The sequence below is a fragment of the Sinocyclocheilus grahami genome, unplaced genomic scaffold (genome assembly GCF_001515645.1).
Source record: "Sinocyclocheilus grahami isolate Dianchi unplaced genomic scaffold, SAMN03320097.WGS_v1.1 scaffold1275.1, whole genome shotgun sequence".
NCBI classification, from domain to species: domain Eukaryota; kingdom Metazoa; phylum Chordata; class Actinopteri; order Cypriniformes; family Cyprinidae; genus Sinocyclocheilus; species Sinocyclocheilus grahami.
Genome location: NW_015506454.1, coordinates 489,517 through 511,185, shown reverse-complemented (window position 1 = coordinate 511,185; position 21,669 = coordinate 489,517). Strand labels below are relative to the sequence as shown.

Sequence of the window (21,669 nt, the reverse complement as noted above, 5' to 3'; positions counted from 1 at the left end):
CCACTGATGAGCCGATAGATCTGGACGTAGCCGACGAGGCCGAAACTGAAGAACTGGCCAAAAAGTTACTGGATGAGCAAGGTAAACATGCTTTCCGAGTAAAACACACTGATCACAACCTCAGTGAAGGGCAAGTGCAGGACCTTTCCAGCAGCCCGACTTTATCTGTATTTAGCTTTTTTTTCCCCCAGTGACGGTAATTATTTATATGTGCAAACTCGTTATCATAAGTCAATGTTTGAATTGTCATGTCGTTCGTTTGTGACAACTTATTTGCATTATGTGATAGATTTTTTTAATGTTGTGTACATTTTGGGACTTTTTATTTAAAAAACAAAAAGATCTGCACAGTCGAATGGAATGCAAAAACTTTGAAGCTCAAAATCTGAAAACTACTCGTAATGCAGATAGAACCAAGGGGACGATATGTCTGTATAGTTGTTTTTCTCCATTATGCAGTGGTCTGTGTTGTTTGTGTGCAGAGGGACGAGAGGGAAACAGCACTGAGGAGTTGGAGATGGAGTTGGAAGCGCTGGACATCACTGATGAGCCGATAGATCTGGACGTAGCCGACGAGGCCGAAACTGAAGAACTGGCCAAAAAGTTACTGGATGAGCAAGGTAGACATGCTTACTGAGTAAAACACACTGATCACAACCTCAGTGAAGGGCAAGTGCAGGACCTTTCCAGCAGCCCGACTTTATCTGTATTTAGCTTTTTTTCCCCCCAGTGACAGTAATTATTTATATGTGCAAACTCGTTATCATAAGTCAATGTTTGAATTGTCGTGTCGTTCGTTTTCGTGTGTGTGCGTGTGTGTGTGTGCGCGTGTGCGCGTGTGCGCGTGTGTGTGTGTGTGTGTGTGTGTGTGTGTACAGAGCAGGAGGATGAGGAGGCCAGCACCGGCTCTCATCTCAAACTCATCGTGGACGCTTTCATCCAGCAGCTCCCAAACTGCATCAACAGAGACCTGATTGACAAGGTCAAGAGTTCAAACACACAAACATACTTAAGCAAGTATCGTTGACCTGATGGAAGAAACCCACACATCGAAACCGCTCAGTGTTAGTGTTGTCTAGTGTTAATTGTGTCAGCTATTTTTAATTTAGTCTTAGTCCTGTGTCAAATGTGACTTTTAGTTTTTATCATATTTAGTCAACTTGTCCTGTTTTAGTTTTAGTCGACCAAGACCCGGTTTCATAGACAGGGCTTAGCCTAAGCCAGAATTAGGCCATAGTTCAATTAGGTCATTTAAGTAATTTTTATAAACATGCCTTAGAAAAAAGCATTACTGGTGTGCATCTTAAGACAAAACAAAGACACTGACATGTTTTAAGTTAAGTCAGTGCAAGTTTGAACAGTTGAAACGGCTCAGACTTACATTTTAGTCTAGGACTAGGCTTAAGCCTGGTCTGTGAAACCGGGGGTATATGTCTGAGAATTTTAGTCTAGTTTTAGTCATATTTTCATCTTACTGTATGAAAAATGATGAAAAAAATATATTATTTTGCTCAATTTTAATTGCAATGATTGTTGTCATTTGGGAAATTTATTTTTACATTTCATCAGAAGTTAAGCACCAATAAACCCAAATCAATAGAATATCGACTCGTATGCATGGTTTATTTCACCTCAGCTAACGTTAGTGTACAGATTTATAACAGGATATAAGTTAGAGGCTAAATAAACACCAAAGACTTCAGATATACACTCGCACTGTCTACGTTATGAAAACTATGAAAAATTTAGTCTCAGTTATCGTTTAATGACTTTATTATCGTCTCGTTTTCGTCAGGGGTAAAATCTCGTTGACGAACATTTTTCGTCATAGTTTTCGTTAACGAAATAAACGCTAGCGTTGTCAGAAGTAACGACGTCGGTACTGAAATTTTAAAAATGTGACGATACCAGCATTTCCCGCTAGCATTTGTGAGCCTGGAGCACAAAAGCAGTGTTAAGTCGCTGGGGTATATTTGTAGCAATAGCCAACAATACATTGTATGGGTCAAAATTATACATTTCTCTTTTATGCCAAAAATCATTAGGATATTAAGTAAAGATCATGTTCCATGAAGATATTTTGTAAATCTCCTACCGTAAATATATTAAAACTTAATGTTTGATTAGTAATATGCATTGCTAAGAACTTCATTTGGACAACTTTAAAGCTGATTTTCTCAATATTTAGATTTTTTTGCACCCTCAGATTCCAGATTTTCAAATAGTTGTATCTCGGCCAAATATGCTCGGCTTTCAGATGATGCATAAATCTCAATTTCGAAAAATGTACCCTTATGACTGGTGTTGTGCTCCAGGGTCACACATATCTGTGATTGATTTTTTTCATGCACTTGATCGTACAGGGCTGCTGGGTTGTTACTCTCGTGTCTGTTTTGTGTTCAAACTTGTTCCTGTGTGTTTTCAGGCTGCTATGGATTTCTGCATGAACATGAACACCAAGTCCAACCGCAGGAAGTTGGTTCGAGCTCTTTTCACGGTGCCCAGACAGAGGTGCGTGTGCATTCATAGCCTCTGTGAACACTAGATGGCGCTGTCGTCATGTGATCGTATCAAGTGTTCATTCAGATTTGAAGTGTGTCTGTGCATTAATGATTTAATATTTCTGTGTGTCAGGCTGGATCTGTTGCCGTTCTACGCTCGTCTGGTGGCCACTCTGCACCCGTGTATGTCTGACGTGGCAGAAGACCTCAGCTCAATGCTCAAAGGAGATTTCAGATTTCACGTGAGTGTGTTTCTCATTAGCTAGACGGTATCAAACGAGGTATTTTAGTGCCAAAACAAGCTATTTTAGAATCAGGATGCCTAGGTAAGCAGGTCACTAGAATTTGGAAGCATTTACACAAAAGTAACACATGAACGAGTCATTAGGATATTAAGTAAAGATCATGTTCCATGAAGATATTTTGTAAGTTTCCTACCGTAAATATATCAAAACTTAATTTTTGATTAGTAATATGCATTTCTAAGAGCTTCATTTGGACAACTTTAAAGATGATTTTCTCAATATTTAGATTTTCTTGCACCCTCAGATTCCAGGTTTTCAAATAGTTGCATCTCAGCCAAATATTGTCCTATCCTAACAAACCATACATCAATGGAAAGCTTAAAAAAATATGAAATGCAGTAACAGTAGTGCTGTGGAGTGATGTTGATGATAGCATTGACTGCTGAATCTTTGTATTGGGGTCATGATGATATTTCAGCATCTCTAACGCTGTGTGTGTTTGTGCAGATGCTGCTGTCTGATTTCTCTCACCATCATATCGAGATGGCCTGCACACTGCTGGAGACGTGTGGACGCTTTCTCTTCCGCTCACCGGAGTCTCACCTGCGCACGAGCGTCTTACTGGTCCGTCTTCACACAAGCATGCAAACCTGCAGCCTAACCCTAACCCTTCATGCTGTTGATCACGTGTGTGTTCACAGGAGCAAATGATGCGTAAGAAGCAGGCTCAGCATCTGGATGTGCGTTATGTGACGATGGTGGAGAACGCCTATTACTACTGCAACCCGCCGCCGATGGAGAAGACGGTGCGCAAGAAGAGGCCGCCGCTGCAGGAGTACATCCGCAAACTCCTCTACAAAGACCTGTCCAAGGTCACCACTGAGAAGGTGCGTCACGCATGCGGTGGACGCAGCGGTACCGCATTTATTTTGTGGCCCACATCATGCATTTATTATCATTTGGGCCAAAAGAAGAGTGAATATTAGACAGTGTGATTTTAATCACTGCTGACATATTGCAGTGTGTATGGGGTTTTGGTCCTATTAGCAGCGTGAAAATACAACAAAGCGAGTTATATACACAAAGCAAGCTTAATAATCACTGAAGCTGTCAATAAATATACAATTATATGAAAAATATATAAAAATACTATATATTAACATTGGTATTATATACTAGTATTATGGTTTTAATATATATATATATAGATATAATTAAAATCATATTACTAGTCTATTTCATAAACATTTTACGTATATATATAATAACTTAAATTAATTATTGCATATAAGTAATTTAAATTATATTACAATATATAAAATAATATTATAAAAATAATGCAAGAACTTAATATATTATGAAAAAATTATTGTAAATACTTACAAATACATAAAATTTTTTAATATATATTAAAAAAATACACATTTTATTATATATTATTACAAAAGCATCTGTTGTTTAATAATACTGTGTTTGTGTGTTTTATATGTATATGTAATAAAAGTATAAATACATATATATTAGAAAATACATCAAAAAGCTTAAATATAAAAATTTATTAAAATGTTTTTATTTTATTATAATATTACAGGCCTCTCTCATCTTTTTAAGTGGGAGAACTTGCACAATTGGTGGCTGACTAAATACTTTTTTTCCCCACTGTATATATAATAAAAGTGTAAATACAATGAAAAATTATATAAAATAACAGTATAAAGAATATTATAAAAACAAATATTATGAAATATATGTAAATCATTTAATTTAATTAATTAACCTTTGTATTATATTTATTTTTGGCTGTTCCCAATGGACAAAGACACAAAAAACATTGTATTTAGCTTTTGCATGTCATTCTTGATATAAATAGGCCTGGACATGTTAAGATGCTGCTGCGATGAGCTTCATACTCATGTGTCTGTAGGTGTTGAGGCAGCTGAGGAAGCTGCCCTGGCATGATGCTGATGAGAAGAGTTACCTGATCTGCTGCATGATCAACATCTGGAACGTCAAGTACAACAGCATCCACTGCGTGGCCAACCTGCTGGCAGGACTGGTGGCGTATCAGGAGGATGTGGGCATTCATGTGGTGGACGGCCTGCTGGAGGACATCCGCCTCGGCATGGAGGTGTGTGTGTGTGTGTGTGTGTGTGAGTGTGAGTGTGAGCGAGTGTGAGTGTAAGCGAGTGTGAGTGTAAGCGAGTGTGAGTGTAAGCGAGTGTGTGTGTGAATGTGAGCGTGTGTGTATGTGTGTGTGTGTGTGTGTGTGTGTGAGCGAGTGTGAGTGTAAGCGAGTGTGTGTGTGTGTGTGTGTGTGTGTGTGTGTGTGTGTGTGTGTGTGTGTGTGTGTGTGTGTGTCTCTCTGTGTGTGTGTGTGTGTGTGTGCACACACACTTGGAGCCTGGTCTGTACAGTATAAAAACCATTACACCTATGGAGAGTCCCCACAAACCATAAAAACAAACCTGTGTGTGTGAGTGTGTGCATGTGAGTGCGTGCGTGTGTGTGTGTTTACAACACATTACTTGATTGTATTAGTCAAGTCACATTTATTTACAAAGCTCTTTATGCAGTACAGATTGTTTCAAAGCAGCTTCACAGAAATATACAGGAAAAATAGGTAACTTCATTTTAAGTTTGGTCTGCACCCTGCTGGACACCTGCGGACAGTACTTTGACCGCGGCTCCAGCAAGAAGAAGCTCGACTGCTTGCTCATTTACTTCCAGGTGAGTGTTTGCCTTTGGACCAGCCAATCACAGACGGATGATCGTGTGCAACGTCTCCTGTGATTGGTGGTAAAAACTGTGTGTGAGAGTGTGTGTGTGCGTGCGTGAGTGCGTGCGTGCTCAAATATGATCTATTATTGGTGCTGTTATTAATAATGGTTCTTATTGCCAATGTTAAAGTTTTTGCTGCTTCATATTTTCGTGGAAACCGTGATACATTTTATTTTTCAGGATTCTTTGATAAATATAAAGTTCAAAAGAACCGCATTTATTTGAAAGAATTTTTTTGCAACTTTATAAATGTCTTTAATGTCACGTTTGATCGATTCAATGCGCCCTTGATTAATCAATACTAGTCAATTTTGACCTTGTGGGGACATTTTTGAGGTCCCCATGAGGAAACAAGCTTATAAATCATACAGAATGAGTTTTTTGAGAAAGTAAAAATGCACAAAGTCTCCTGTGAGGGGTAGGTTTAAGGGTAGGGTTGGTGTAGGACAATAGCACATACAGTTTGTACAGTATAAAAACCATTACGCCTATGGAGAGTCCCCATAAAACATGGAAACACAACATGTGTGTGTGTGTGTGCGCGTGTGCGCGTGTGTGTGCGAGAGTGTGTGTGTGTGCGAGAGTGCGCGTGTGTGTGTGTGTGTGTGTGTGTGCAGTCATTCTTCTAGTTGTTCTGCTCATGTTTCTGCTCTCCCCGTCGAGCAGCATTCCTCACACTCACACACAGGTTTGTTTAATGCGCTGTCATTGACGGCTTCATGCCTGACGTGTGCTGAGAGAAAGACACACATTTCTGCAGCGAGGGTAAGAGTATCAGTGACAAAGCAGCTCAGATCCAGAATAGCTCTTCAGGAATGCTGTCGTGTGTGTCTGTCACCCAGCTGGTTTTAAACCACAGTCATTCTGTAGTGCCGGTTTATTTGTGTCCCTTGTGGTCTGGTTTGCTCAGTAGCAGCATTCCTGTGTGTGTCCAGGTTTGGAGAAAGACGGCCGCTCCTCCAGCGCCATGGGCGAGAACGAGCCTCTGGATGAGGATGATGATGATGATGACGACGAGGGAGGAGCCGAGACCGAGGAGCAGTCTGGAAACGAGAGCGAGATGAATGAACCCGAGGAGGAGGTGACTGTTCTCAGACGTGTGATTGACAGCTGTAAACCCCGCCTCCTCTCTCACTGCTCTTACACACAGTTTACAGATGAAGCGCAGAGATGAGAGACGCGACAAACACACACCAGCACTAGTCACTACAAGATCAAAATGAAATTCATATGCAAAATAAAAAGCCACCACTTGAATTTGATTGATTTTTCACATTTTGGATTTAATGGGTTAACATTTGCCTATAAATGTTTTTCATTTCAAATTAATTAATTTGATTAATATTAATTTAAATTAAAAAAATATTTACTAAATACCAATATATTATATTGAAAACTTAAAATTTTATATAATGTATAAAATGTATATAATAATTAATATATGTGTGTGTGTGTACATTTTATACAGTATATAAAATTATATTTACACGTACAAATTATACATACTTATACATCTATTTAATATTAATTAAAATCAAAAACTTTTATCTAGTGCCAAATGGTACAAATTACTTTACTTTGATAAAACCACTTTTGTGAATTTATAAATAAAACATACATAAACCCAACACATATATATATATGTGTGTGTGTGTGTGTGTGTGTGTGTGTGTGTGTGTGACCCTGGACCACAAAACCAGTCATAAGGGTCAATTTTTTTTAACTATTTGAAAATCTGGAATCTGAGGGAGCAAAAAAAATCAAAATATTGAGAAAATCGCCTTTAAAGTTGTCCAAATGAAGTTCTTAGCAATGCATTGCATACGTTTTGATATATTTACAGTAGGAAATGTACAAAATATCTTCATGGAACATGATCTTTACTTAATATCCTAATGATTTTTGGCATAAAAGAGAAATCTATAATTGTGACCCATACAATGTATTGTTGGCTATTGCTACAAATATCCCCCAGCGACTTAACACTGCTTTTGTGCTCCAGAGTCACATTAATTTGACATTTCACGTGGAGTATTTAGAGGCAAATGAGGATGCATTTAACATTTGTGCATTGTTTAATCAGCTAGACTGTGTGTGTTGTTGTGCACGTGTTCAGGAGGGCTCAGACAATGAGGAAGAAGAGCGTGAGGAGGAAGAGGAGAACACCGACTATCTGACCGACTCCAACAAAGAGAACGAGACGGATGAAGAGAACAACGTGAGTGTGAGGTCGGGCTGAAGCGGAGGTTTGGCGGTTTCTCTGAGCTAACGCTGATGTTTGTGTCGCTCAGGAGGTCACTCTCCGCAGCGGAGGACTCAAACACGTGGCGTGTGCCGAGGACGAGGACTTCATCCAGGCGCTGGACAAAATGATGCTGGAAAACCTGCAGGTGCACAAACACTCTCTAAACCGTCTCCTCTACGTGCTTCTGAGAGCAAAACCGACCCTTTTGACTTTCTTAAGATCGTCACATTTGTAGATTTGTGGCTTCAAGTCCAGCTCTGGCTGCTTTGAGTTCTAGTGTACTGCTGAAAGCGTGCTTTTATTTGATAAAGCTACACCATTAAAGTAGTCAGTAGCACTTGTGTGCTCTATTCCAACCAAGTCATATGGTCTATTTTTATGATGCTTTAATGGTGTATTCTTCTTAGTTTTGGGGTTTAAAAGCTGTGGTCACTATGACTGCTTTATATGGAAAACAGCTGCTTCAAAATTTTCTAACCACAAAAAAATAACAGCATTTAAGTTTGAAACAACACGAGGAGGGATAAAAATAATCGCTTCAGCTTGAATATTTATATCTGCATTCTTAACATATAGCTGTGCAATGAGATATTATGCAGGAAGTAGAAATTAAATAACAATGGTGCAAATAAAGGTGGTTTGAAGTTGTTTAATTAAAGATTATTGGTGTACACTTTACAAGAAAATACTATTTCAGTCTTTCTACTTTAAAATTTCATGTTTAATTCGATGTATTGCTTTTTTTTGTAATTGTTTCTTAAAAATTAATCTGTATTAATCTTAATTAAGTTAATAATTTTAAAATATACATTAAAATATATACATTTTAAAATTATTTTTAAAATAAAATTTTACTTAGTTATTAATTAACAATTAAATTGTTGCCAAAATTACAAATCACATTTAATTCCTCATATTAATAATTGAATTGTTTTTTGCTACTTGATGCAAAGTAAAATAAATGTAATTTAATTTAACATTTTATTTAATTATAAATTATTGCAAAATACATTTACATAAATAATAACAAAAATAATAAAATTATTTAGACAAAGAAATAAGTGATATTTGTCTTTATTAAATAATGTGTGTGTCTCTCTCTCTCTCTCTGTGTGTGTGTGTGTGTGTGTGTGTGTGTCTCTTTGTTTTTGTGTGTGTGCGTGTGTCTCTCTCTCTGTGTGTGTGTGTGTGTGTCTCTCTCTCTCTTTGTGTGTGTGTGTGTGTGTGTGAGAGCAGCAGCGCAGTGGAGAGGCAGTGAAGGTCCATCAGCTGGATGTGGCCATACCCCTCCAGTTAAAGAGCCAGCTGAAGAAAAGCCCGGCCCCCTCCTGCGACGCAGACACAGACATCAGCGACACCATGCAGTTCGTCATGCTCACACGCAAGGGCAACAAACAGCAGGTACAGCGTGAGTGTGTGTTGGAATGGTTCGGGTCTACAGGGTGTGTTCAGGATGTGGCTTTGGGAGTGTAAACTGTAGACACACACACACACACACAGCGTCTTTGTTTTCAGTCTGCTGGTGTCTCAGTGACCCAGTTTAACCCTTCAGTCTTTCAGAAACTTGACATCCGTCTGACATTCTGTACTTGTTTTCTTTCTGTCTCACTATTTTTGTATCGCCAGTTTGTTTTTAACATATAGCTGTGCGCAATGAGATTATTATGCTAAAATTGTTAAAAAGGTACAAATATAATAACAATAGTGCAAGTTTTTAGTATTTAAAATAAATTTAATTAAACATTTAGTAAAAGTGCAAAATATTTATTTTTGTTAAAATACTTTTTGTTAATATATTTTATCATAGCTTAATGACACACGTGATCTTTAAGAATAATGTAATATAATTTAATCATTTAATTTTTAATTAAAACATTTAATTCAATTCTAAAATAGTGCACAATAAATTTTAATAAAATGAAATTAAGAAAGTAGCAAAAAATAATTGAATGATTTAAACAAGGAATTAAGTATTTTAACAAAAATGACAAATATTAAATTTAATTCCTTCTATAGATAATGTAATTATTTTTGTTAATTTCTGATACTTTCTTAGAGCAAAGTAAAATTATCGCAAAAAAAAGTATCGCATATTTTCTCACAACTTAATATCTCAGTTCATCCACCGAAATTATGTGCAAGATCTTAAATAAATTAATTAAAAAAATATTCAAATATTATTGCAAAAAAAAAGTAGCAAAATAGCAAATAAATATAAAATATAATTCAGTTATGTGTCATTTTTATTTAATTTTTTCACAAAGAAAGTAGCACAAAAGTAATAAAAATAATTTAATTATTTAAACAGAATTAAAGGTGATATTTATCATTTCATGATGTTAAAATACTTTCTCATAATATCTCACAGAAATGGCACGTGTGATCTTTAAGGAGCATGAAGCCTGAAAACAAAACTCTGTGTCTGTCTCTGTAGTTTAAGATCCTGAACGTGCCGCTGTCGTCTCATCTGGCGGCAAATCACTTCAGCCAGCAGCAGGTGGAGCAGGAGGAGCGCATGCGCATGAAGAAGCTGACGCTGGACATCAACGAGCGGCAGGAGCAGGAGGACTATCAGGGTGAGCCGCAGAGCAGACGCTGCTTTCTCAGTGTTTCACAGCTGCTGGTGTCGATCCATTCATCCATGCACTGCTTGTTTGTGCTTTCAGAGATGATGCAGTCACTCGCTCAGAGACCCGCTCCCGCAAACACCAACAGAGAGCGCCGGCCGCGATACCAGCACCCTAAAGGAGCCCCGAACGCGGACCTCATATTCAAGACTGGCGGCAGGTCAGACACGCACACACACACTCGTACACACACACACACACACGCGCACACTCGTACACATCCACACACGCACACTCGTACACACACACTCTCACACACACACACTCGCACACACACACACACACACTCGCACGCACACACGCGCACACACGCACACGCGCACACACTCGTACACACACACACACACGCGCGCACACTCGTACACATCCACACACGCACACTCGGACACACACACTCTCACACACACACACTCGTACACGCGCACACACACTCACACACACACTCACACTCACGCACACACTCACACTCACACGCACACACTCACTCGCACACACGCGCGCGCACACACACACACACACACTCTCACTCGCACACACACGCGCGCACACCCACACACACAGACACTCGTACGCACACACGCGCACACACGCACACGCGCACACACTCGTACACACACACACACACGCGCGCACACTCGTACACATCCACACACGCACACTCGGACACACACACTCTCACACACACACACTCGTACACGCGCACACACACTCACACACACACTCACACTCACGCACACACTCACACTCACACGCACACACTCACTCGCACACACGCGCGCGCACACACACACACACACACTCTCACTCGCACACACACGCGCGCACACCCACACACACAGACACTCGTACGCACACACGCGCACACACGCACACGCGCACACACTCGTACACACACACACACACGCGCGCACACTCGTACACATCCACACACGCACACTCGGACACACACACTCTCACACACACACACTCGTACACGCGCACACACACTCACACACACACACGCACACATACGCGCGCACACACACACACAGACACTCGTACGCACACACGCGCACACACGCACACGCGCACACACTCGTACACACACACACTCACACACACACACACTCACGCACACACTCACACTCACACGCACACACTCACTCGTACACACGCGCACACACACACACACACACACACACACACACTCACACACACACACACTCACTCACACACAAGCACACATACGCGCGCACACACACACACAGACACTCGTACGCACACACGCGCACACACGCACACGCGCACACACTCGTACACACACACACTCACACACACACACACTCACTCACACACAAGCACACATACGCGCGCACACACACACACAGACACTCGTACGCACACACGCGCACACACGCACACGCGCACACACTCGTACACACACACACTCACACACACACACACTCACGCACACACTCACACTCACACGCACACACTCACTCGTACACACGTCTCGTACACACACACACTCACACACACACACACTCACACTCACGCACACACTCACACGCACACACTCACTCACACACACACACACACACTCGTACACACGCGCACACACACGCACACACACACTCACACACACATGCACACACTCACACACAATGATTAATCAGAATAAAACCTAAATCGATATATGGCTTAGTGCAATTATTGCAAAGGTTGCATTTTATTTTACAGTAAAATATACAGTAGTAATATATTTCTTATTTTAATATTTTTATTTAGTAGTAGTAGTATTTTATTTAATTTTTATTACAATTTTATTAATTCTATATTATTATTTAGTATTCATATTTTATTATTTATTAATTTTATTATATTTTAATTTTATTAAAATACATTTAATTATTATAATTTTTATATATTGAATATTTATATAAATATTATATTTTAATAAATAATAACAATAACTTTTATTTTATTAATTACTGTTAGTAGTTTATATTAATATTGATATATCATTAAAGAAAATTGGCCAAATTGTGCCTGGAGCTTTATATTTTTAATAAAAATTTTATTTGCAAGTTTCAATGTATCACACACAATGATTAATCAGAATAAAACCTAAATCGATATATGGCTTAGTGCAATTATTGCAAAGGTTGCATTTTATTTTACAGTAAAATATACAGTAGTAATATATTTCTTATTTTAATATTTTTATTTAGTAGTAGTAGTATTTTATTTAAAATTTTTATTACAATTTTATTAATTCTATATTATTATTTAGTATTCATATTTTATTATTTATTAATTTTATTATATTTTAATTTTATTAAAATACATTTAATTATTATAATTTTTATATATTGAATATTTATATAAATATTATATTTTAATAAATAATAACAATAACTTTTATTTTATTAATTACTGTTAGTAGTTTATATTAATATTGATATATCATTAAAGAAAATTGGCCAAATTGTGCCTGGAGCTTTATATTTTTTTATAAAAATTTTATTTGCAAGTTTCAATGTAAAAATAATAAAATTAGTAAATAATAAAATCGCTATTACATTTTTCCCCAAATTGTGCAGCCCTACCCACAACACCTCGTAGTTGTAACTTCTACTAGAACGGTCACCGTGTAGCCTAGATAGGCAGCTCACTTGTGTTTGGAACAAACTGACCCCTGACCTTTGACCCTGTTTACCGCAGGAGACGCTGATGATGTAAGACTGAGCAAACGAGTCAAAGAGAGACATGGAGAGATGGACAGCGGTGCTGCTCTGGGACGGAGACAGCGTCACCACGGCAACCAGAGACGAGCCGCATCAGCTGGTGGACACGGATGGGAACACACACACACACACACACACACACATATATATATATATACACACGCTGGGCTGAAATGTCTCAGCATGGACACACAGGATGGAGGTGGTTTTATTTTGCCAGGAACCGCTTGATGGTTCGATAGCGAGCGAACGGAGACTCTAACGGAGGAAAACTCAAGTGTTGTTGTTCTTCAGACAAACTTTGGGACGTGTTCTGATCTTTCTCCTGATGTTTTTTCTCACCGAGCGAGACGTGCATGGGCTGAACGCAGCTGCTAACACGTTCGCGGTTGCAGTAAAGTGACTTTCTGTGACCGTGAGAATGCTTGTTTGTGTCTGTGCTCTCTAAAAACACTCACCAGCTTGTTTTACAGCCGTCGTGAGACAGATGCAGTCGAGCCGGACGCAAACACGCGCCTGTGGGAGGACTGGTAACGTGCACGTCAGTTTATCTGCTGAAGGCCTGTTAGTTTGGGACCCTTTTAAGCATCTTTAAACTACAAATATTGAGAGAAACAACTTAAATCGCCCCCAGAGGCTGTTTTAGTACATGGTTTGCAGCTCATCCTGTCTATACACGTTATTAAAATTCATAAAACCACAACATGATTAAAATCAGCTTGACAAATGTACTTTAAATATTACCGTAATGAGATATTAAAAATGATTTTTCAATGCAAAAAAAAGTATTTTCTTTCTATACTTCTTAATGCATAGATTTTGTGCGGTTTCTGATTTAGTACTTTCCTCTTCTCTGTGTTTTTCATTTGTACCGTGCTTCGAATTTGTGATTTTTCTAGTCTTTTCATTGACCCGACTGATTAAATGTCATGCTTGGTGAACGTTTGTGAATCTCTAAATCCCTGTTTTGCATCTAATGTGTTCCGAGTTCAACATTATCTGTAACGTTCAGTTGCAACTGAACCATGATGGGTTTAATCGAATTTATTCAGAAACAATCACTGAAAATGAAAGATCTTCACCAATGCAAGAACATTTACATTTACTCAAGGAGGTGGAAATAAACTGTTGCTTTGTTTCCTGTGTGCATGTGTTTATAGTGGCGTCACATGTTCACAATCATGCATTCGGAGTCCTTCAATAACTGCTTCAATGGAAGCAAAAACCGGAGTCGTGAAAAAAAAAAAAACTAAAAGCATACATACACTAACACTCGTGCTCATTCACACTGGAATCCACATTACATACACTACAGGTGAAATACAACAGCGTGTGATTGGTGGTGATTTCAGTCCCCTGTGACTAACAACATGTTCCAGATCTAGATTTGGATGGCTTTGGTTTAGTGTAGGAGGAACTAAACTTACATTTACGAGACCTTCTGCATGTTTGAAGAGAAAGATCTCCACCTGACAACCAACGTCCAAACCCACAATTCAACATCCAGAGAGCAAAAATACAACATTATCATACACACTACCTGCTGAGAGACCACATGTGAGATTTTGCTCTAGGAAGACCCTTGAGGTATTTCTTGCATACAGTCTGGGTTCTTCAGAAATAACGAAAACGTAAAAATGGAAGAGCAAAAAAAATTTTTGAAAGTTAAAGTAAAACTTAAAATAAAGTAAAAATGAAACAAATCAAATACAAAAACTGTCAAAATAAAACCATATATGTGAGCCTGGAGCACAAAAGCAGTGTTAAGTCGCTGGGGGATATTTGTAGCAATAGCCAACAATACATTGTATGGGTCACAATTATAGATTTCTCTTTTATGCCAAAAATCATTAGGATATTAAGTAAAGATCATGTTCCATGAAGATATTTTGTACATTTCCTACCGTAAATATATCAAAACTTAATGTTTGATTAGTAATATGCATTGCAAATAACTGCATTTGAACAACTTTAAAGATGATTTTCTCAATATTTAGATGTTTTTGCACCCTCAGATTCCAGATTTTCAAATATTGTCCGATCCTAACAAACCATACATCAATGGAAAGCTTATTTATTCAGCTTTCAGATGATGCATAAATCTCAATTTAAAAAAATTGACCCTCATGACTGGTTTTGTGCTCCAGGGTCACAAATATCAAAAAGTCAAAATAAAACAGTAAAACCAAACCAAAGCAAAAAAAAACAGTAAAAATCCAAAAAGTTGAAAAAAAAAAATTTCAATTAAGTCAATTGGTTCATCAATTGAAAGGTCAGGGGAGAGTCATCAGTCACATGACAATTAAGACTCGAGTGATTGGCTCAGTTCTGGAACCATGTGACCATGATGCAAACATGTGCTTCCACAGCATGCCCAACAACTTCACAAACTACATTTAAAACTGATGCAAATGTTTTCGGAGATCTGTAACTTCTAAGCAGGCGTGTGTGAGTGTTACCTGTGGCTTTTTCGCAAAACTTGCATTTGAAACTCAATCAAAAAGTCTTGCTGCTGTCCAACAGATGATCATAAATCCTGCTTTGACCTTCTGAACTTCTGGAAATCTTACCAACAAGGTAATGCCAATATTCTTCGTGCATATATACATATGATTAGATCAAATCAGTGCTGGGTAGTAACTGATTATCTTTAAATCTTATTAAAAATGAAATACTTGTAATTAGATTTTTTTTTTTTAAACACTCATAATTAGGTTACAGTTACTTTAATACAGATTACATATTCACAAAATGGCAGTAAACATATTTTACTTATTTTAATTATAATTTACATTTATATAATCACTCGGTGAGTTATTTACCAATGCATTACTGTCTCTGTAAAGATTTCATCTTTAAAATGCACAATTTTATGCCATGTGATGCTTTTTCGTTAGCCAAACATAATTACTCAGTCCCCTTGAAAGTTTTAGTATTTAGTTAAGAATTAAGTCAATAATTAACACCTCTGCATGTTCACTTTTCTCTGATGTTGGTTAATGGTCACATGACATGCAGCTAAGTGAGTATCAAGCGTTTTTATTTTTGGGAAACCCTAAGAATAAAATGCAATTTGTTGCTGATTGACTACATGAAATTTATTCCGTTTTACTTTTCTCCTTGTATTTTTACTTCAGTATGGTACACAATTATCCTATTCAAAAAGTTAGGTCATCTAGTAATCCAAAAGTAATGAGTAGTCCGATTACGTTACATAAAATGTGTAATTGATAGATTACATTGCTAACTACTATTTTTGCCTTGTAACTTGTAAACTACAATTTGTAAGTAATCTACGCAGCACTGTTTATATCATAGCTTATCAGTTGTTTATGTACTGGAGTCTACACGTTATTAGTTAGTAGCGTGTGAACATTTAAAGCGTGCTTCTCAGCAGACCTAGCTTGCGTAGTGCATCACGTCTGGCCTCATCTGTGGCTCCTCTCCCAGAAAACTGCACCGTTATTCCCTGAGTGCGGAAGGACGGCTTTGGCAAAGATTTGCGGCGTAACTCTGGGGACAGCGGCGCGGAGCGTGGTTTTGGAGCCGGAGCTGGCGGCTGCTTCACAGGCGCTTCAGAGTGTGACGCTTTCCTCTTGGATAAGCCTTCATTTGAAGTCCTGTTTGAGCTGGAGTTGTCCTCTTTTACTGGGGTGATGGTCTTGGTTTGGGTGCCGTGGTTTGGATGAGATGGAGTCACGACTCGCGATCTGCCGCCGAAGTTGTTGAGATGGACATCTGAAGACTCTGTTTTGGGCACTGAAGATGAGCGGTACTCGGCCCTGAAGGACGATGTGGGGTTTAGCATGATGCTCTTACCGCCATAGCTGTTGAAATCACTGTGTGTGACTTCGGCACTCGTCAAAGTTGGTGCGGGGCCAGATTTGGTTTGGCAGGGGTCTGTAGTGTCTGCGTTGGCCCTAGTGTTAGCTGGATTGGTAATGTTGAGCGTAGTGCCGGAATGCATGATGGATTGCGTTCGCCTCTGAGCAAGTCCAAGCTTCGAAAGCACCTCCATCCTAGACTTGTCTGGCGTTGGATCTCGAAACGAAATGCTCCGTATGGGAAGGTTGCACACGCAGGCCGGTTCGCCACCATCCAAAGGGTGTGCTGTGCCGGAGAGGCTCGAGAGCATTTGCGCCCGGCGCTCCTGATGGCTTCGGCGGCAATCGAGTGGGGAATGTGTTCTCGGCTGCCCAGTAACATGCTGATGCTGTCGGGAAGACGCGTGGGCTTGGCGTGGGTCGGAGGGTCGTGTTTGGTCGAGGGGTTCGGTGGCGACTCTAGACTGCGTCTGCGCTGGAGTAGCTGCGATGCAGACGTGCCACCTGCGCCCTGGTGCTCGGCGATCTTGCTGGCGATTACTACCTGGGTGGGAACTGAACCTGCGGGCGGCTGGTGTCCAAATTGCGGCCCGTCTGAGACGTCCAGGTCACGTTTCGGCTTCACTTCAAAATGGGTCTCCGGGGGTATAATCAGCTGTTGGAAATCTGACGAGGCAAACGCATTTAAAGTTGGGTTAATGCCGCTCCGATGGTGCAAAAATGTTATATATAGAAATATGTAAGGACAACACTCAATATGGCATCTAAAGAAATTATTTAAGTGTCAATCGCTTTACTGCCAAAGACATTAGTTCTCATTCACTAAGTGTGAATATACACAAATCTGTGTGTGTGAATTCAGCAAGCAAGTGTTTTTCATTAACAACATGATTCGTAAGTAAATTTCATACTTTTAAAAAGAATTTTAATTATGGATGTCTCAAGCCGATCGGGGCCAATCAAGCAATTTAACTGATCCGTATCGGCTCTCCTCAGCCCGATCCTTTTTACGTCAGCTGTCATGCCGGTGTCATGCAGTAGGTGGCGGTATATGCCTTTTAAGTGCGTTTGCCAACCATCATTAAAAGCGAAAGAAGCAGCTCAAACATGCATGCGTAGCGTACTACAACCAGTGAGGTCTGTTCTAGCGCCTCGCATGCACGCTTGATTCTGTGTTCAGTGTATTTTATGCACACTTTTGTAGTTATCCCTAATTAATTTATCGTATACTTTTATCTGTCGTCTGACTATCCGAGACATCGTTGTTATAACGTGTTGCTATGGGATGCGTCTTGCTTCAGATTTGGCTGATAGACTGGCATTTTAACATCGCGAGCTTCATGCTTTCTAACCTTATCTCCACATTTATTATTCTGTTTATTGTACATATAAAATACTAGAAGTTTATATCAGCAGTCCCATATTTATAATTGTGACCAGTCTGTTTAGATTGTCTACATACAGTGTGTATACATAGTGTATCGTGTGTGTGTGTAGATGCTTTTTTTTTCCAAATATTACTTTTACTCTCTGCGCAACTTTGTATATATTGGATTGATTAAATTAACTTTAATGTACCTGAATTGTGCACCAAACACTAGGAATATACAAGTATCGGATCAGGACTCCGTACCGGCAGATACTCCATATTCAATGACTCTGATCGGATCGGGGGCACAAAAAACCTGAACCTAACTTTAACTTTCATTAACTTGCATTAATAGATATTTCATCACCATCAGCTAATTGCAACAATCAGACAGACATAATTAAAATGTCTAAGCTATGCAAAAATATCTAAGATAACTTAAGTTGACTAAACTTAAAATTTTAAGGCAGCATTAGCATATGTGCTTTGAACAAACAAAAAACGATTATTAAAATTAAATCTAAATGATCATATATATATATAAATTAAAACATAAACCACAATTAAGTTATGAATAATATCACTTAAATTATATAGTTAATAATAATATAATTTAAGTATAATTTAAAATATTTGAAATGGTGCCGTGGCAATCAACTTTCTACATGGAAATAAATAACTAATACAAAAAATAAATTAAACCTAAATAGTAATATTAAAAACAAACAAAAATTACAATAAATTTTTAATTGTTAACATTGGTTAACTATCTTCGATAACATGACCTAACAATGGAAAATACTGCTAAAGCGTTTATTAATCTTAATATTAATTTCGACATATTACATTAATTTACATTATTTAAAAAAGCTGTCTGTTTTTGTTTAATGGATCTGATCTAATTCTTTTTTTCTTTTTAACTAACATTAACTACAGAAGATTACTACATGCTGAAACAAATTGCTCATTATTAATGTTAATGCATTAATGTTAACTAATGGGACCTTATTGTAAAGTGTTGCCAAAAAAAACTATAATGATAAAAAATAAGCATGCAATAAAATTACTAAAAGTAATTGTTAATTTGTAACTACAAATTAAAATGAAAACATACAAATTAAAGCTAATTCAATAACTATAATGGTATATAAATGATACTAAACTAAAACTGGTTATGAGTTTGTAATACGTTCTCCTGTGCATATATAAATAAGAAATAGTCTACGCAATTATTAGTGAATGAGACCCATTTCTGGTCTTTTGCTGTATAATGTTTATGAAGATTAGCTTGAAAACATAGTTTCATGTACAGTATTTTGTCCTTATTACAGCTAAAGAAGCAACATGTTGGATATGATTGCTGATTTGACATATTCTTGTATCCTCTGGTTATGTTTGGAATAGCCTAGCATCCTACTCCTGTGTAACAATATGCGAATTGTATGCACAAAATTCCCTGCATTTGCTAAACGAATTCTTTGTGTAATTTCAAAATTGCCGAATGTGGAGATGCATGTTTTTCATTGGATTGTTTACATTTTTAAGATTGCATCTGGAGTTCACTGCTGAATACAGCATGCACTTGAAGTCATGTGACGAAGCTTTATTGCAGAACTTTGATCTTTGCATAATGCATTGTTTAAAAATAAAAAAAAATGGTAAGCACTATATAGTGTGCATATATACTATAGTACAGTGAGCAGTTACTAACTTCTCAGAGCACAGCTTTTTGCATGTTTAGGATGAAGTTTTATTTTGATTAAAAGCCGAATTGTAATGTTTTCTGTGGTTTATACGGAGTAGTTGTGTTCAGGTACCTGGCATGATGGGCAGCGTGTCTTTCTGTTTGCTGGGATCGGGTGTAGGGTGCACCAGGTCAATGATATCATGATCTACAGGGCTGGGATGTCGAGCTGTAGTGTATGAGAGCGGACGCTCCACTGCAAGCCTGTGGCCGCCTGCGGATATTCCTGTCCTCTCATCGTCCTCCTCCAGGGAGCCGATGGTCTCCTCGAAGAACAAAATACACTCCCGCTCCTCCAGACTGAGGAACTGTCGAGCATCATCCTAGAGAGAGAGAGAGAGAGAGAGAAAGAGTCAAGTAAGTAATGTACACTACCGGGCAAATGCTCATCAAGGCTGCATTTATTTGATCAAAAATACAGTAAAAATAGTGAAATATTGTCATTTAAAATAGCTGTTTTCTATGTGAATCTAGTGTGTGTGTGTGTGTGTGAGAGAGAGAGAGAATCGGTAACACATTACAATAAGGTCTCATTTTTATTATCATGCATGACCAAACATGAACTTTTATTTTTACAGCATTCATTAATCTTTGTTAATGTTAGTTAATAAAAATGTTCATGCATTAACAGATGCAACTTGTGTATTAGTGAATGTTTAACTTGCTATGAATGCTATACTAGTATTGATCATGTTAACTAATATGAACTAATGTTTACCTTACTGTAAGGTCTTACCTTAAAATCTAATATTTTAGCTCAAATGGGTTCAGCTGAGAAAATAGTGTGGGAGTCTCTAGTGTGTTTATGACATGATGCATTATGCACTGCAGTCTACACGACAGAATTAGTTTCCTATAATCATAAACCTGCTGATTTAAACGATGCATGTGCTTTGTGACCTCCAGAGATCAGTCGGCTGTCAGTGTGAGTGTTTCAGAGGTGGATGCCTCGGTCTGCTCAAACAGCAGAATACAGACTCTACTCGTGTGTGTGTGTGTGTGTGTGTGTGTGTGTGTGTGTGTGTCGCCTGCGGATATTCCTGTCCTCTCATCGTCCTCCTCCAGGGAGCCGATGGTCTCCTCGAAGAACAAAATACACTCCCGCTCCTCCAGACTGAGGAACTGCAGAGCATCATCCTAGAGAGAGAGAGAGAGAGAGAGAAAGAGTCAAGTAAGTAATGTACACTACCGGGCAAATGCTCATCAAGGCTGCATTTATTTGATCAAAAATACAGTAAAAATAGTGAAATATTGTCATTTAAAATAGCTGTTTTCTATGTGAATCTAGTGTGTGTGTGTGTGTGTGAGAGAGAGAGAGAATCGGTAACACATTACAATAAGGTCTCATTTTTATTATCATGCATGACCAAACATGAACTTTTATTTTTACAGCATTCATTAATCTTTGTTAATGTTAGTTAATAAAAATGTTCATGCATTAACAGATGCAACTTGTGTATTAGTGAATGTTTAACTTGCTATGAATGCTATACTAGTATTGATCATGTTAACTAATATGAACTAATGTTTACCTTACTGTAAGGTCTTACCTTAAAATCTAATATTTTAGCTCAAATGGGTTCAGCTGAGAAAATAGTGTGGGAGTCTCT

General features: G+C 38.3%; 2 protein-coding genes across 2 annotated transcripts in view; one reads left to right on the top strand and one right to left on the bottom strand.

The window, feature by feature from the left end:
* The window catches only part of LOC107568704 (regulator of nonsense transcripts 2-like), a 33,600-nt gene extending 18,853 nt beyond the window's left edge, over window positions 1–14,747 (top strand). The window contains exons 7-20 of the mRNA XM_016254681.1: window positions 483–620; window positions 879–982; window positions 2,426–2,511; window positions 2,635–2,747; window positions 3,180–3,370; window positions 3,448–3,633; window positions 4,671–4,908; window positions 6,460–6,605; window positions 7,641–7,742; window positions 7,816–7,914; window positions 9,006–9,170; window positions 10,204–10,345; window positions 10,436–10,556; window positions 13,100–14,747. Coding sequence (XP_016110167.1) covers window positions 483–620; window positions 879–982; window positions 2,426–2,511; window positions 2,635–2,747; window positions 3,180–3,370; window positions 3,448–3,633; window positions 4,671–4,908; window positions 6,460–6,605; window positions 7,641–7,742; window positions 7,816–7,914; window positions 9,006–9,170; window positions 10,204–10,345; window positions 10,436–10,556; window positions 13,100–13,109 — 1,841 coding nt within the window. The 3' untranslated portion in view covers window positions 13,110–14,747. The remainder of the gene's footprint in view (window positions 1–482; window positions 621–878; window positions 983–2,425; window positions 2,512–2,634; window positions 2,748–3,179; window positions 3,371–3,447; window positions 3,634–4,670; window positions 4,909–6,459; window positions 6,606–7,640; window positions 7,743–7,815; window positions 7,915–9,005; window positions 9,171–10,203; window positions 10,346–10,435; window positions 10,557–13,099) is intronic.
* Window positions 14,748–16,498: 1,751 nt separating this feature from the next.
* LOC107568703 (proline and serine-rich protein 2-like) lies at window positions 16,499–20,449 on the bottom strand. Its single transcript, XM_016254680.1, has 4 exons — window positions 20,435–20,449; window positions 20,133–20,382; window positions 17,135–17,612; window positions 16,499–17,042 (listed from the first exon to the last, which is right to left on the bottom strand). The coding sequence occupies exons 1-4, from the start codon at window positions 20,447–20,449 to the stop codon at window positions 16,499–16,501; spliced, it is 1,287 nt and encodes a 428-aa protein (XP_016110166.1).
* Between the last annotated feature and the right edge of the window lie 1,220 nt (window positions 20,450–21,669).

Excerpts from the sequence above, each read along its gene's own strand:
- LOC107568703 (XM_016254680.1), bottom strand. Across the intron at positions 17,613-20,132 it reads CACGCTGCCCATCATGCCAG|ATTTCCAACAGCTGATTATA; the intron begins GTACCTGAACAC and ends TTGCCTCGTCAG. Across the intron at positions 17,043-17,134 it reads CAGACAAGTCTAGGATGGAG|GGCCAACGCAGACACTACAG; the intron begins GTGCTTTCGAAG and ends AGCTAACACTAG.